This window comes from Chinchilla lanigera, unplaced genomic scaffold (assembly GCF_000276665.1).
Source record: "Chinchilla lanigera isolate Chin_1 unplaced genomic scaffold, ChiLan1.0 scaffold00076, whole genome shotgun sequence".
Classification (NCBI taxonomy): Eukaryota; Metazoa; Chordata; class Mammalia; order Rodentia; family Chinchillidae; genus Chinchilla; species Chinchilla lanigera.
This window is the reverse complement of record NW_004955477.1, coordinates 786,344-803,169: the sequence shown is the minus strand read 5'-3', so window position 1 is coordinate 803,169 and position 16,826 is coordinate 786,344. Positions and strand designations below refer to the sequence as shown.

Below are 16,826 nucleotides of genomic sequence, written 5' to 3'. Positions count from 1 at the left end.
AACCCCCTTGCTCACCTTTCGCCTGCCGATCATGAGACTCAGTTAGGAATTTTTTAATCTTATCAGAAGGGATTGCGAAAGAGATTCCTGCTGTCACCTTCAAAGTGTTGATTCCAATCACTTCACCATCCTGAAAAGCAAGATGGACATGGCTCACTGAATCTAGGAAGGGTAGCAGTAGGTGAACACTAGCAGAAAGTAGAGAATTTACACAAAAGAAGTCTCTGAAAAATGCTTGAGGAAGTGGAAAGCTGAACGATTGTGATTTGATCATTACACAATGCATAAATATATTTTGAATCACCATATAGCACCTCGTAAATTTGTAAAATTAAAACAATAAAAAAAGAAGTCTGTGGGCTACATCAGAGAATGTGATGGGACTGGCAGGAGGTCCCAGGGTGGCAGAAGAGGATATCAGGCTGCATGGGCAGCCACAGCTATGCTTGGCTTCCAAAGAATTGATAAACACTGTAGATTGGAACCCAGTGGTCACTTCACTGTACGTAGATGGTTTCAAAAGATCCAATATTTGCTCCTTTTACACAAAATACGTTTCCCGAATCTCAGTCTTTAAGGAGTTGCTCCACTGCTTCCAGTGCTTCCATTTCCAGCGGCCGGGAGATCACTGCTGAGGCCGGGAGAAACCACCCCAGAGCCCAAGGCTGGCGGGCTTCACTGCCAGGACAGGGCAGCTCTATGGGCAAGGTGGGGCTGGGGACGCGGGGGTCAGGAAGGGGCACAGCTGAGGCTCCTTTGCTGGGAAAGCAAGCACTTGCTAAAGACATCACAGGTCATGCTAAAGACAGCCTCAGTTTCCTCAGCATCCCAGGATGGGTTCTAAGTGGCGACTCCTCTGCATTCCAGATGTTTCAGAGAGGCACCCTGACCCCAAGAAAGTGTGTGGCTGAGCCAGGCCAGCTCTTCTCCCCTCATTGCCTTAAAGGCTTGGTCCGGAGGAGTCACCGTCCCTCTGCAGGCACACAGCACTGCTGCTCCCCTTCTGCCTGGACTGGACCTGAACTCCAAGGCATTCACCTGTAGCTCTGATCTAATGTTCCTAGCCCTTGATTCCTTCTAGAAAAGTCCACTGGGTGATAGGCAAAGAGACAATGCAATCCCAGAGCTCCTTTTTAAAGAATTAGATAATGTGTTTTGGCAAGCTCATATGGAAAAAAAAAAGGAAAACAAAGCAGCCTGCGCACAGATGGAAACAAACAAGAAGACACAGATACTGAAAGGCCTTACCAGGTTTACTAAGGGACCTCCAGAGTTTCCATACTGAAATTAAACAGAAATAAGAATGTTACAGTTGTGACATAACACGGTCCAATCTATGTTCCTCTTCGGCAGCATTCTGAGAGCCGTGCCTAGAGTATAGGGTACGGTTCTTCCCTCAGATTTGTTCCTGCTGACCCAATAATTGGCTGGGAAAAAAAGGACCTCACCATTTTCCGAAAGTCTGAGATGTGACATAAGTGGAAAGTTTTTGGCTCTGAAGCCCAGAGGCCTGACAGGACCTAACACTTTCTCCTGGGATGAGGCTGGCAACCCACCTGCTCCAAGATCACAGTATTCAATCTTCACAACCCCCTCTGAGGGACCTTAGCCTTGTGCTGGGGCTGGGATCCATACGGTTTACTCTAGTTCCCAGACTTGAAGCAGATTACAAATAAGTTCGGGGCAGGGGGGCTAGAAGATGCAACAAGTATACAAAACACAGTGTTTCTTATTTATTAGACAGATGTCGGAGGGGGAGGACTGCTTCTCAGAAACACCAATCCTTCAGGGAAAGAGCTGGAGTGGAGAAACAAGATGTTCAAGAGATTAATTAGGGAATGTCATGAAACAGTTCCCAGCTTCATAAGGCAGCCACATGGCATGGTGTCGGCCTAATGCTCTGCCTGTGGCCCAGGGCTCTGGTCACAGGCAGGGCTCACACCTCCTGGAGGGAGGGGTGTGTGCGCAGGGAGTTTTCCTGCCAGAAAGGGACGGCGCCACATGTCCTCAGTGTGTGCCTGAGGGGCCAGCAGACTCATCACGCCTGCTTGGGTAGGACAGAGGACCTCCTCTCAGTACAGCCCTTAGAAAATTTAGGTTCCCTTTACAAGAGTTGCAGTGATTGCTACTGAGATGCTGACAACCTTTGGTGTCCTCTGCTTTAGGGGTTCAAAGAGAATCCCTTTGACAATACTATGAAGACCCTAACTCAATCCCAGTTCCTAAGTCTAGCTTCCCTCTGGCAGAAACCTGCCACAAGCCCCAGCTAGTGGGAAAAAGGACAGCAGGCGGCTCACGTTGATGATGGCATCTGTCTGGATGTAGTCCATGTCTGAGTTCCGGAGCCCAAGTTCTTTGCCACCTCGCTGGGTGGTGCTGACGATCCCAGTGGTGACTGTGTTTTGAAGGGAAAATGGACTTCCAATGGCGACCACAAACTCTCCAGGCCGCAGCTCCGAGGAGCGGCCGAGCAGCAGGACAGGCAGCTTTTCCTGTAACCACAAGGGCAGCATTGTGTGATTTTACGAGCTGCACCGGTGCACAGACACAATGGAATGCTACGGAGTGAGGGACCACTAGGAGACACCTGCCCCTGTGGGACTGAGCTCATGGATGACATCCGTTTCCTGGGGCCTAGAAGTCTCCTGTAATCCCCATACTAGAAGCTCTCCAGGCGCAGATACTGAGGATGCACATCAAGGAAAATGAGGGGAGATGACAGGAGGTCACTTTAGGGTCTGATCACATTGAAGCTACCAGCACAGACTTGGTCTGACACCTCCAGGGCAGATGACACAGGGCCATGGAATGGATTTTGGGGTCAGCATGCCTGGGATGGTTTCAGAGAGCAAAGGGCCTAGGAAGGATCCTGAGTCTGTAGAACTTCCGCCCCGCTATTCACACGCACGCCTCCCAAGTCCTGAGGGTATGGGCAGGCCTTCAGACAAAGAGCTGTACTGCTGTGTGGAACCAGTCCCAGGAGCCCCATCCCCAATGTCTATGGAAGCTACAAAGAGCCAGGAGTCCCAAACAACTCTTCAGAATAAATCAGGACCTCAGCAAGCCCATCCAGGAGTCAGAGGAGCTTTGGGAGTGGGTAGAATGGCTGGGGGTCTCCTCATCCATGGTGAGATCTGACGGCCTGCTCCCTCCCTGCAGCATTCCCCACACAGCCCTGCACTCCTCAGTGTCCAATGGCACGCAGAGAGCTCAGCGGGACATGTTTACCCTGGGCCTGAGCCAGCAGCCCCTGCCAGGAATGACTTCAGCAATAACAGCCTGTGGGTGGGGCAGCCTGCTGATGTGCACTCAGCCACTCTAGGCTGGCCCTAGGGGCAGGCAAAAGGACAGGTGACAGAAGCTGCCTGGATGGGTTGGCCTTGCCATCCAAAGACGGAGAGGTGCCTGCTGACGTCAAGCTCAGACCCAGCATGGTGGCCCCGACACACCTCAGCCACAACCTGGGAACCAGGTCCGAGGCTCCAGGCAGGACTCATCATGGAGATATTAATCAGCAGTTAGCTCACGCCCCAGCCCAGCCTCCTGCCTCTGCCTCTGCCTCTGCCTCTGCCTCTGCCTCCTAGGAAGGAAGCCAGACTCTGTGTCTGCAGAGACCTAATGACAACCCTGTCCCTGTCTTCAGTTCTGAAGTCTGAGCTCAGGCCCAGAAGATGCTGCGAAGGAGACAAACACTTTGTAGGAAGCTGTGACGGCAGAGGGGAAGGGACTGAGGCCCACATGCTGCCTCTCATTGTCCTGGGAGGGCCAGACCTCCAGGGGACACTGACTGCAGACATCACAAGCTCAGAGCACCCCACGGAGAAGCCTGGCTCAAGTATAGCAAAGTTGTTCACACTCGGGGGACCACACAGGCTTGGACAAGATGAACGCCAGTAAGAAGAGCTCAGAGTCTCCTCAAAGAGCAGCCCTCACTCCAACACAGGAGGAAATGTGGCTACACAGTGCAGGTTCAGTCACCCTTGCACTGGAGAGCAGCTCCAATTATCATCTCATTAAAAGTTTTTATTCCACTCAAATGTGTCACAGATTATGAAATAAGGCAGAATGAAGCAAGCAGACACCTATGGCAGGGGAAAGGGTCTTATCATATAAACCCTGAATTTGTGTGAAAGGAATGAACACTTTGCCTGTCAGCAAAAAAGGACCTTGTCAGCCAACAAAGCCCAATAATCTCGGTGTGTAGGGCACAATTCCCCTCATTTTACAGATGTGGAAACTGAGGCTCAGAAACAGAGGGACTTCTCATAGCCAGTGAGCAACCTGGCTAAACTAAAGAGTAAATTTCCCAGCCATCAAACCTGGACTCCCAGAATGCAGGAGTTGTAATTTCCAGACGTCTAATTATAGGCAGAAATCCCTGCAAAAGGAGTGGCGTGATGCCGAGATGTCAGCCAGGCCAGATTTACAGCTCGCCATGAGGTCAAGCTGCCTTTGGGGGGCCATTTGGCCCCCGCTCCCTGCAGGTGCTGGCTGGCTGTGCGAGCACCAGGCCGTTCGGCCCCACTCACATCCACGTGGGGCTCAGCAGCTATACATACTTCAGCTGGCCAAATTCCTGCTAGTACTTGAGCTTTTTACTCCATCACTGTCTAGACATGTGCTCCACGGGGACACCTGCGGGAGACGAAATGCACATACGGCTGGAAGGCACAGCCACGCGCTGGCCCTGACTTGCACAGGCCGCTCGGCACTCCGGACCCACTCGAGCCCATTAGTACCCCAGCTCTGTGTCCACAGGCTGCTTCCTGCACCGCCCACATCAAAGCTGGCTCCAGGCTCCTGGCTGGAGACGCTCTGTCTGAGGCTCCCTTTGAAGCAGCCCCAGCCACAGGCTATGTCCAAGACACCAGTCCCTCTCCTAACAGTCACTCACACATCTCCCATCTCGCTGGAGCCTCACAGGAGCACGCAGAAGCATGCCCGCAGAGTACACGGGGCAGACGTCTCTCCTCCTCCTGACAGCAGCAGAGGTGGCTGGCGAGGAAGAAGAGGAAGAGAGCGGCCTGCAGGGTCCCACCGTCACGTCAGTCCCAGTCTCAGTCACACACCATGGCGGGAACAGGAAAACACAAGCTGTGGGCACACGCAGGTTGTGAGGTGAAGAAGCAAAGCCCTCAGGATTCCTATCGGGCCCAGCAGCTCACACTGGGCCCGCGTCCCTCTGGGACCAGGGACAGTCCAAGGTGAGCTCCTTGCACTGCCGGTTCTCACAGTCTTGCTCACGATCATGGGATGCAGGCTGGGAGACCAGCAGAAAAGAAGGGGCATCTGGGAGGCAGGACAGAAAAATACGATAAACAGAAGACAAGTAGAAGCATAATTTTCCAGTTATACTTTTAATAAAAACTGTACTTCCAGGACACAAACCCAGTCAAAAATTCCTAAGGTCCTTAATGACACAATTAGTCTGGCTCATTCCTTCCACCTATAAATTGGCCTTTTTGCCTATAAAAAGGGCCTTCCCCATGGACGATGGACGGGCTGCAGCTGTCACCTGTGATGGTCGTTAGCTATGAATGGGCCCTTCCCTCTCATTTGTAAACTCAATCCCCTCTTCCCAGACAGTCACGATTTCCACAGATTTCTATTCTCAGATGCCATAAATTATACAGCTTGAGCCCATAACGTGCCTCTCTCCCTTTTGAGGGCCTGCACTCTTTTTCTGGGTGTGTACTTGCAAAGTTCTGCTAATAAACCCCCTTATGCCTCTTACTGGCATGTCCTGAAAACTTTTCCTGTGATGGAAGTTAGCAAACCTGTAACCTATCCTATGGGAGGAGTTAGTTAAGGTTCCCCGCCCTGCTTTGGAGACCTCCTTGGACCCTGCCTGGTGACGTGCAGGTAATTCCCTGGGGCGGGATGGTGTCCTCAAGTTCCCAAGAATGACTCTAGGAAAATACCCTAAGTACTCAATGTGCTGCCACCCAAGTATGTGAAGAGACAGCTCAGGGGACCATGTCCGAGGCCCTGGGCATGGGGTGCAGGCTGGCCATGCCTGTGTAAATTAATGAAATACCAGCTATAGGCAAGATGCTAATTGTGTACTAGATTAATTCCAAAGTTTGGAAGACCTCGGTCCACAGCCCGGTTAAAGAAAGCCCTTACTATCCATTAGATACAACAAACCATAGAAGTAGGCCCTGCAGCTTCACTTCCAGGGAACATGGCCCACATGAAAGAGAACACCCCACATGGGAGAGCACAGTCTCCACAAACACTCATGCATGCCTCCTAGGAACACAGCACAGGGCCCCGAAGACCAACGCATCCACCCTGGCCCTCCAAGCATCCTTTCTGCTGGGCAGAGGCACTACACAAGTTAACAGGACTCACAGAGCAAAAAAGGGACAAAGTCTATCCTCCTCACCATGGGAATCTCAGCCCAGGATCTTCCACAAAGGCTAAGTACATATCAATACAGAAAATGATTTCTGTGTAACAGAGTGTTTTCAGCTATGAGTACAAAAAACCCAGCTTAAAAATAAACCAAATAGCCAGCTGTCCAAGGACAGGATGGTGCCAGGGTGGATAACATCAAAGGCTCAAGGATAACATCAAGAATGAGTCTCCTAGGGGCTGGGGATTTAACTCAGCAGCAAAAGCGCCTGCCTAGCAAGCGCAAGGTAGTGAGTTCGGTTCCCAGTACCAGAGAAAAACCAAAAAAAAAAAAAAAAAAGAAAAAGAAAAAAAGAATGAGTCTCCTGTTTTCTTTTTTTTCCATCAACTTCAGGCTGTCCTCCGGTCACAAGATGGCCACCACCACTCCAGACGTCACATAAGGATGTGAAAATGCCATGTGGAAATATGACTCCTGAGGAATGCAAAGAAATTCCAAAGGTACCTCAGCACGTTACCCTTCATGGTCACCAGCAGCATCCGGCTATTAAGGGCATCCTGGACCACTCTTTGGTGACAACGATGAGCCTACAACACTCCCACAGCTCTGCCGGCAGGGACAAAGGCTGTAGGTGAGGGGAAACAGGTACAGACTTCCAGGCCTGGGGACAAGAGTTCATCTAACAGGGATGATCCTCAGACCAGAACCTGACATTTAGAAAGGACGCTGATAAGGGTGCACTCTTCCATGCCAATTTTATGGAGTGGTGGGGCAGAAGAAATCTGCTTGAAATAAAAGCAGTGATCTCAAAATGTCTGTGTTGGGACACGTGTCTCAGTTGAGCCCAGATGCAGGTGACCTAAGCAGAACCTGTCCACAGTAGACAAGTGCACCCCTGGGTCACCTGACCTGCGCTTACCCACTACTTCCTCCTCCTCTGTCACACACAGAGCCTTTACAACAATGGCTCTGAGGACAGACAAGACAGGCCTCACTCCAATTCCCTGATGGGGGCTCAAGTCCAATCCTCCCTCCAGAAGCTCGCATCAGCCCACCTGCCCAACACCCAGGTGCACAGAACACACGATCAGCCAGGAAGGAAAGAGCGGCTCCGTGCTCCAGATCGACCACTGGGTGGACCACAGAGCGGTTATAACAGAACAGGGTGACAGCTGAACTTAAGAACAATTAAGGACCAGACAAAGGGGGCTGAGCTAGTGTATCCTCAAGGTGAAGTTCTGGCCATGCTGTTTATCTATGGTGCCCTTAGGAGAGTCCGTCTTATCCTCAACCAAGCCCTGGCAGGGAGTAGAGACAGGCCCAGCTCAAAGCCTTGGCTTCAAGGGCCGCACACGTGCCATGGGTTCCATAACTGAGCTAAAGCGACCCCTCACTGAGCCTGTGCTGCCGGCTGCCCTGGGGCTTTCTGTCCAATGTCTACCAAGGTGATACAGAAGTGAAGATGTGCACGCGCGCGCACACATATACACACACACACACACACACACACACACACACACACACGCGCCGCATCTCAGACTCCACATAATTGAGAGATTACTGTCCTGCTCAGCAGAACATCAGCATTCAGTCTGAGCACTGCATTAACTCATTCTGTGGGTGTGGACACTTGATTGACTTTTCTGGGTTTCTATTTTATGTCCTCTAAAATAAGGAAGTTGAGCCTGGTAATAGCCAGTGGTCACTTCTGCTCTGATAATCAGGGTTCTTTCCAGAAGGCTCAGTTGTTTCCAAAAATTCTATTACCAGACAATAGTTACATGGGTAAGATCAAAAAGGCCCCAGGGACCTTAATAAATCTCTTAGTATACAAATTCCAGTGAGGTCAGAGGATCCCTGCAAAGTTCTACAGCAGTGAGAGGACAGGAGATTCCTGGAATTTTCGAGATAGTGACTTGATCAACAGTCCTCCAGGGAGGACCCTGCACAGCCACAACCACCACTAGCTCAGCTCCATCTAACAGCCCGCCGGTGCTCACATCATTGTGACCTCATTCCCTGAAGCTTGGAGAGAAGAGCAATAAAACTAACCAATAAAACCGCAGCTAAAGGGAGCGTTTGCAATTTCTTTTAACCTAATGAGCCAAGTCACTCATTTCTTTCTCTCCTTTGAATGGTACAAAGTGCTTCTCAGTTACAGACTTATTTTGTTGCTGAATCTGCAGAATCTGCTACATCCGCCAGCTGTCGAACACACTCATGCGCAGGGGCTGGGGCTTCCAGCCTGGCTGTGTTGGGTGAAGTCTGCTTCAAAGGCTGATGTTGCAGCATCTGGCTGCGACTCAACTGAGTGATTCAATGTGCCTTCTGGAAACAGTTATGCTAACCTTTCATTTTCTTTAAAAAATATGCAATGGAGGAAATGGCATGTCCCTGTACCTAGGAAGAAGCTGTGCCAGGGGACTCGCATGCCTCCTAAGGGAAACAGAGTAGGCATGGAGAAGTCCTGGGAAGAACGTTTATATCTAAGGACCTAATGAGAGAGAGGGAGCACCCTAACCTGGGTTAGCGGGACAGCTGCGGATGAGCAGGTGAGGATTGGTGGAAAGGGGACAGACCTGTGGGCTGTGGACCCAGTTAGCAAAGATTTTCTGGAGACCAGTTACATCATGTGCAAGGCCCAGTGGGAAATAAAACTCAGGCCCCTTATTCACAAAGTCTATTAAAATGTCGTTAAAGGTACTGGCATATAAGCTCCTCCCCCATTTTGATATTTTTTTATTTGTTAGCTATTTTTGTCCTTTAAGCACAAAGACAGTCACAAAGGTGGCAAGTGTAGATACCTACCAAGCCTCACAATGCAGCTCTCCAAGCACTGTGTCCCACTGGGGGTGGGACGTCAAGGCAGGCATCTCTCCTTTCCAAGGGCCCACCACTCCCACCTATGCACAATGGACGGCCCCGAGAGCACCGCCACCTCTGTCAGGTTAGGCACACTAGATAGCTAGTGCTTGTCCCTGCCCAGTGGCATCAGCCTGAGCCTGCACATGCACTGTCCCAAGATGCTGTGGGGCGTGACACCCAACCCTGAACAGCTGTGCCTGCCCCTCTTCCAGGGCTGGGAGGTAGCAGTGACCACTGTACAGAGACAGGAAGGAAGGCCGGGCAGAGAACAAGTCTCAGGAGACAGGGGCGTGGGAAGGCTCAGAACCCGCCATGAGGAGGGAGGAGGAGGAGGAAGAGGAAAGGAGGAGGAATTATGCCTGAGCCAAGACTCCAAGGCCCCTCAGCATACTCCACCTTTTCATTAGCTGTCTAGTACAAAACGCAAATCAAAGACAAAATTTAGATGATGACCTCAGAGCACAGGGCTTTTCTGAGTACAGCTCACATGCTCGTGGAGCTGACCGAGACCGAGACACTGAGGGTTTGGATTGGAGAGGATGGAGGTTATCAGTGATAAAAGTCAAGGGTGGCTGGTAAATGGAGGAGTGGCTCCAAGCTGAGCGGTCAGGGCAGGAAGGATCTGCTACATGGGCACCGAGACCACCACTAACATATCCAGGCCCAGGAGAAGCGTGTCATCGAGTCACCATCACTCCTTTTCTCAGCTGCCTAGAGAGGAAGTAGACAAGTAGGATGGATGAGAGGTGGCATGGTAGGAGAGGGAAGAAAAGTGAGGAAAGGGAAGGAGAGGGGAAACAGAGGCTGGCTGTGCAAAAACAGAGAGGGAAAGAGCACAAAGAAAAAACAGAATCACCTTCCTCCTTACTGTTTATGAACACAGCCATAATATTTAGTCTCCTGTAAGATACACCAAGAAATGTTTGCCATGTCAAACATCCATTTAACCACAAAATGCCAACATTTCTATCTGGGAGCCTACCGTGCAGTGACTGTATATATTCTGTGGCATCCAGAGGAAGAAAAACATTGCATTGGCCAAGGGTCATTTTTGTCTTTTTCATACATCAGGCCTCTCTGATCCACTGACCTCATCATGGCAGATGCTGCTATGTAGTGTCTGGCCATGGTGGATGTGCAATAAATATTTACAAAATCCATGAAGAAGGGAATAAATGAGCAAATGAGATCTTAAAAGATCCACTGGGACCTTAAACGCGGGTAAGGCTTAGGTTAGCCCGGGCCTGGCCTTCCTGTCAGGGTAAATGATTCGGATGTGGCCTGCCTTGCAGCCGTCTGTAAGGTTGCAGGTGGGGATCTGGGAAGCCCAAGGAGCAGCTTCTGTCCAGCAGCTGTACATGGTGGACGTGGGCCGTGCCCCTACCCTGCTTGGAGGCTCAGTACCCAGAACAGCCATGCCTCGGTATCTGCTGAATGGAGCCCAAGGCACTCAAGGGCCTCAGTACTCTTGACGCTCTAAGATCCTGTGTGCAGGGACACTGCTCAGGATACAGCATTCTCTCTAAGTTTACTAAAAAAATTTTAAAAGATGTATAACCTCTTTTGCATAAAAGTAATTTGACAGGGTCGATGACAAAAGACGTGTTATAATTAAATATATATTCATGGCAAAATTCCGTCACAGGGAGGGCTAATGGTGTCTGTGAGTGGCATGGCAGACAAAACAAAGAGGGAAATACCATGAGTCACATGTTTCTGTTATCAGATTCCAGTGCCTTGTTTGACAAAAGTGACGTGTTAATTAGCCTGTTTATTAGGATAATCAGTGTTATTTCTCTCTTGCCATAGAAAGGTCTGCAGGGCTTTAGGAAACAAGTTATGGGAAACTGTATCCTCCTGCCACAAATGAGACGGGGATCAAATCCTCTGAATGCTTTGTATTTTCAGACACTCAGCAAACCAACTACACAAGACCTTGGAGCTTTCTAGAAGATAAGCAGGAACCCCAAAGAACCAAGGCCAAGAAGAAACAGAAAATACACAAAGAAACCAGCTAACCAGAAATACTGGCTTGTGGTGTGAAAGGTTCTAATAAACTTGCTACAAAATAAGTTTGCACTTGATCCAAGATCCAAAATCCAGGGCCTCTAGGCTAGAACAAAAGAAAATTCACTCTATGTACAACTATCCTCTCGCCACCTGTCCCCCATGGCTGGCTCTATGTCCTTCGTAGCTCAGCTTGGCTACCCCTCCTCAGGTAAGCTCCTGAGCATAGCACAACAGCTTCCCAGCCCCCACGCCTTCTGCTTCATCTCCTCTGTGTCTCCCTTCCTTGTACTTGATGCCATATTTATCTCATCTGTCCTGTTATCCACACCGGATCTTAAGCCTCATGGCGTTTGTGCACTGTTGCTACATCTCCTGCACCTAATAGACAGTTTGGCCAAGAGAGATGTTCAATACAAATTAATGAAATCCACAAATGAACACCACTAAGCAGTTACACTCAAGAACCCAAGAATAAAAAATGGTATTAGCAAAGGAATAACTGAAGTTAATGAACAAGACCTTAAAAAATCCAGCAGGATGCTAAAGTTGGACAAACCATGTGTAAAACATGTTGGAATTTCAGTAACCTCCTTTCTACCAACACCACAGAACAGGCAAACATAAGGCCTCCCCCTGCTTAATTTAGAAGACTAAAGCCCCACTTTCACCAAAGAAGCATAATCCCTCCCAAGAGAACAAACGAAATCCAATTCTCTGTCCCCATTTCCCTTGCTCGCATAAGCATTTCACCTTGGTTGACGCTTGTAAGCATATTATCTCCTAGCCACCCTTAGCTCTTTTAGGTCAAGGACATCATCCACCACCAGGGTTGAAAAGCTTTTTCTGGGAAGCATCAGAAAGCAAATATGTTTGGCTTCATGGGCCATATAGTCTCCCTGCTAACTAATCAGTTTCACTAGCACAGAATAAAAGCAGCTATAGACTCTCCATAAGTAAATGGTCATCACTGTGTTCCTATAAAACTTTATTTAAAAAAATAGATGTGGGGCCAGATTTGGACTACAGTCTACTTGGCCAATCCCAGATTCTAAAACACTGTCACACACTCACTAAACTGTCAAATGAAATGAACTACCCCCACTCCTGATACCAAGTAAGGAGGATAAGAGACGTCCCAGTGGAGCACCTAGAAATTTGGTCCAATGACCCAAAACTGCTTTGTCAGGACCATAAATAACGGCCTTTACCCAATTCCCTGAAAAGAATGCTCAAGTAAAAAAGGGGACTACCATATTAAGAGAAACATACAGCCAAAGAATTTCCTTAACAATCAACTAAGTTCTTGAATCTGGGCCAAAGAACACACAGAGCTCCAGTTTGGAGTTTGGGGAACTAAAATACTTCACAAAAAGAGCTGTGATCAGAACAAAGAGAAGTCATGTCCTCATTCACCTCTGGACAAGGGCTGGTACAGAGGAGTAAGAGCCAGCTTCCACTTCACTGTCTGGACTTCCATTCTCTCATGAAATATTGATTTCCTTCCCCTTAAAAATAGTAAGAATCAATTCTGTAATAGAAGTCAACAGGCTCTGTGGCATCTTTAGCAAATGCAGTGGGAGCCCTCTGAGTTCCAGGAGAGAAAGAAGACCACAAAAAGCACAGGGCAGAGGGAGTGGGGAGGAAAATCCAAGTGGAAAAACACCAAAACAAAATAAGGAGTAACTATGGCAGTGTGAGTATGTATATACACGACAGACTCCAGAGGATGCGCAGGCTCTGCGCTATCTGATTCACTCTTGGATGTGCTTGTGTCTTAGTCAGCGGGCTCTGACAATCTTGTTGCTTGAAAAGAACAGGCATGAGTCACAGGGAGCACTGCGCTACCTCCCTCTCTGGCCCATGCCTGTCCCCAGAGACTCCCCAGACCCTCCTCACTTAAATAAGTACAGATTCATTACACACCAGGCCAAATTCTCAGAGCAGGGCCTGGAGAGACTTGGACGTGAAAGGCCCAGTCCCCTTGCCCCTCAAGTGACCCTGCCCTGAACCTCATGATCAAGTGTTGGCCTTCCTGCCCTGTCAGCAGTCCGGCTGTAAAAGGACCCTCTGCAAACAATGCAGCCCGGCACTCAGAGCTGCACTTGGGCCACTTCAAACAGGTCTGTGGGGGCCACCGGCCTGAAGGTGGCCAGAGACCAACCCAGACTTGAGGGGAGGAAGAAAACCACCTCAAGCCTGGACAAGGCTGTCTCCAAATATTTACCTGGTGGTTGGCGTCAGGAAAAGCACCCACAGGAAACCCTGCTGCCTCAGCAGCGCTTTGAATTACCCAAGTCCACAGACCCACTATAGCCCCAGCAATGCCGTAGGTCCTTCCAAACTCCGGGGCCTCTGGCTGAGACATGGGGTGTGCACAGCCAGCCTGCTACTCAATCTCTTCATCAGAGAGGGGGCAGGAGCTTGGGGAGCAGACCCTGGTGCCTTCCCCGCTTCATTACTCCAGGAACAGAGGGTCTGGCCTTCCTCACAGGACATGGCTCCAAAACCCCACTCACTCAGGACACTGTTGTTGAGTACCTACTGCCTTGATAGGTGAGTGACACAAATATATCCCTCACAGTCCAGCAGTAGAGATAGAGTTGAATCAAAAAAACAAATGAAGCGGTGTGTGGCAGCTGAGGCAGGAGGACCACCTAAGCTCAGGAGTTAGAGACCAGCCTAGGCAACAGAGTAAGAACATATCTCAAAGTAAATACATACACACATAAATAAATGAGACAATGATCAATGGTGATAAAGAGATAAGGAGGAAAAACACCTGTATGTGATGAGGATTCTCATGAGGGGTGAGGCTCAGGGGACTGGGGAGCCACATCATACTGTAGGTCAGACTTAAAGGACAGGGAACTCAGCTCTGTGAGGAATGGAAGAAAATGCCCTGGAGGAAAGGAAAAGGCCCTCAGAGAACTGAGCAAGAAGGTGGCTGAGAAGGGGTGTGGAGTGGAGGGGGCAAGTGAGGAACCAGAGGGAGGCGGGGCTCCACTCAGTCAGGGCAGCCCCAATAAACAGTTAAAATCTCTTATAAGGGCAATGGGAGATCCACACAGGCTTTACACAGAATGGGGATGACACCATCTGAAATAATCAACACAGCTAGCAAAGCAGCTGTAAGGAAGTGACTTTCCTCGCCTACCTTGTTGGTACCACCCCAGTATTCCTGGCCTGTGCTCTGGCCTCATGAAAGCAAACAGCTCACGTTTTACATTTCTCTCCTCCCCAACCCCATATCTCTGTCTTTCTCTCAGCTGCACAGACAAAATGCTGCCACTGGATAAAAATTAAAAATATTCTGCACACATGGCCAGTGGCACATACTAAACACATTTGGAAATAGTTTGCGTCCAAAGCTGAACTGGTTTGCCCTCAAAGCTGCTTTCTATTAAAATGTTTACATGCACACTCCCCCTACTTCCCGGGGCTATATTCCCATCCCAGACTAACAACAGGCCCATCCAGGGTCCCTAAGAAAGGGAACTTTTTTTTTAGGTTTTTTTTCCGGTACAGAAAGGGAACTTTCAATTCTAGGACAGGAGCACAGGAAGGGACACCAGCCAGGTAGGAAGGATGGACCTGCAGGGGACGCCCCCCCCCTTCTCCAGTGTGGTGGGGGCAGCAGGCTGGGGCCACCCATGAGCCTTCTCCAAATGTTCTCCAGAGTCTCAACACACAGCAGCAAAGTGAGTGCACAAGTGTCTACTCGGCAGAAAGACGCAAAAGAGTTCCTTGGTCACAAGCCCAGAAACATCTCCAGCAACTGCAAGCCAAGCAAATCCTAGCTCATGAAGACCTCAAGAGGGCTCCAAGAGAGAGAAGAAGCGCAGGCTCCGGGCTCCAGCAGTAAAGCTCAGGCAGTGCTCAGCCAGGCACCGTAGGGGCCACCCAGACCAAGCCTAAGCTCATCCACTGTGGGTGCACGCAGCTGCGTTTGCAATTCCAGGGAGAACATCTTGCCCTTGCCAGTCAAGTGTCCACACCTTGGCCAAGGGGAGGTGGGCCCATAACCGATGGTCCAACCTGGCTATCCAATGGGAAAGAGGCAGATCCCTGAAGGAAATGCTGGCTGCTGCTCCCAGAAAAGGAGCTCGGTCACTATCAAGTGACAACAGCAGATGTCCACAGTACCTTCCCCTTTGTTTAAAAGTGTCAAGAAGGCCATATTCAGGAAGAACAATGGCAGTGCCAAAGGAACTCAGGATGCTGGGGCAGAACTGGGCCCAGATGATGAGCCACCTGGTTGGTTGGTCACTGGGCCCATGGACATCATGGGCAGCACACTAGCTTCATCAGATTATCCTTATATGGCCCCAGGGAGGCTGAGCCACAGCCTCACATGACAAGGTGCCGCTGGGAATGATTGTCCTTCCCAGATTCCAATTTTTTTGGTTCCTGTTTTGTCTTCTCTGAGTTTCCCTGATCTGTTTGTTTGGTGCTATCCCTGTCCCTCAGATGACACAATGCCAGGCAAGCTCACACTCCATCTGCTGCCTACCGCACACATGACCTCACATGCTGAGTGAATCGGTGCTAGGACTTGTTAGCCTATGTGCCGGCTCCTTCCAAACCAAGCCTTCTGACAAGCCAGTCTCCCCTCAAACTGACTCTCATAAAAACAAGGGGACAAAAGAGAAAGGGCTGGAAGAGACGCTTTTCTCTCCCTACTTCTGACTATCAGCAAAAAAGAAAAAAAAAGAGCAGTTTAGTCAGTGGAAACTGGGCTTTTGTGTGGTTGTCTGCAATTTAATATCCTTTCATTTCCGATTCCATTTCAAAAAGCCACATCGTTCAATTCTAAATTTTCAAGGACACGTTTTTGGGGCATTTGCAACACATGTCAAAGAGCATGCTGCTGGCTACACAGCTCGACTCCCAGGGACAACAGGAGCTAGCTCCAAAACCCTCTGCGCGCCTCCTCTACTGGGATCCTCCACTTCTTGCCTGGATATGCCAGGGATGACTTACACTCGAGCTTGTCTCCCTTTTAGCTCAAAATCTGAACAGAATATCCCTGGGCCAGAAGCAGTTGCACGGTATACACCCACACATTCCAAACACGGAATTATTCTGTGGGGAAAGCGCACGTACTGTGCAGGCCAGAGCCCTGCCTACAGATGACCCTGGCCCCCATGCTGGCTGCCATTCAAGGGCCCAGTGAAGCTCAAAGTCCCACGTGTGGCCACAGGCTGTGCTATTCTGGCAGCCTCCTTCCGGTTAGACTACCACATCCTGCACACCTTTCTGGCAGCATTCCCAAACAGATGCGCCAATCTTGTACAGCCTATTTAAGGCTGAGCTGTCCTGTTACAAGCAGAGGCCAGACTGCATCGCTGTGAATGGACCTGGGTACTTAGGGAACTGCGCCTTGGCTGTCTTATGAGGCTGGGGTAATTAGGTGCAGCCTCCAACAGGCTACTTAGGTTCTCTGAGCCCTATTTCTTCCTCCACAGAATGGACATAAAATAGCTATCTCACAGATGATTAGAGATGAAGGCAGAGCCTGACCCAACAATCTTGTGACCAATAAATACATTTTGAAAGAGGAGTTGTTGCTAGAAATTCCACAGTTACCAAACAG

At 49.7% G+C, this 16,826-nt stretch overlaps 1 protein-coding gene across 1 annotated transcript in view; it reads right to left on the bottom strand.

Annotated features, from left to right (window-relative positions):
* The window catches only part of Htra1 (HtrA serine peptidase 1), a gene marked incomplete at its 5' end in the record, with an annotated part of 47,270 nt that overhangs the window by 5,227 nt on the left and 25,217 nt on the right, over positions 1–16,826 (bottom strand). Inside the window, 3 exon segments of the mRNA XM_013503081.1 lie at positions 16–130; positions 1,249–1,281; positions 2,298–2,492. Of these exon segments, the coding sequence (XP_013358535.1) occupies positions 16–130; positions 1,249–1,281; positions 2,298–2,492 (343 nt within the window).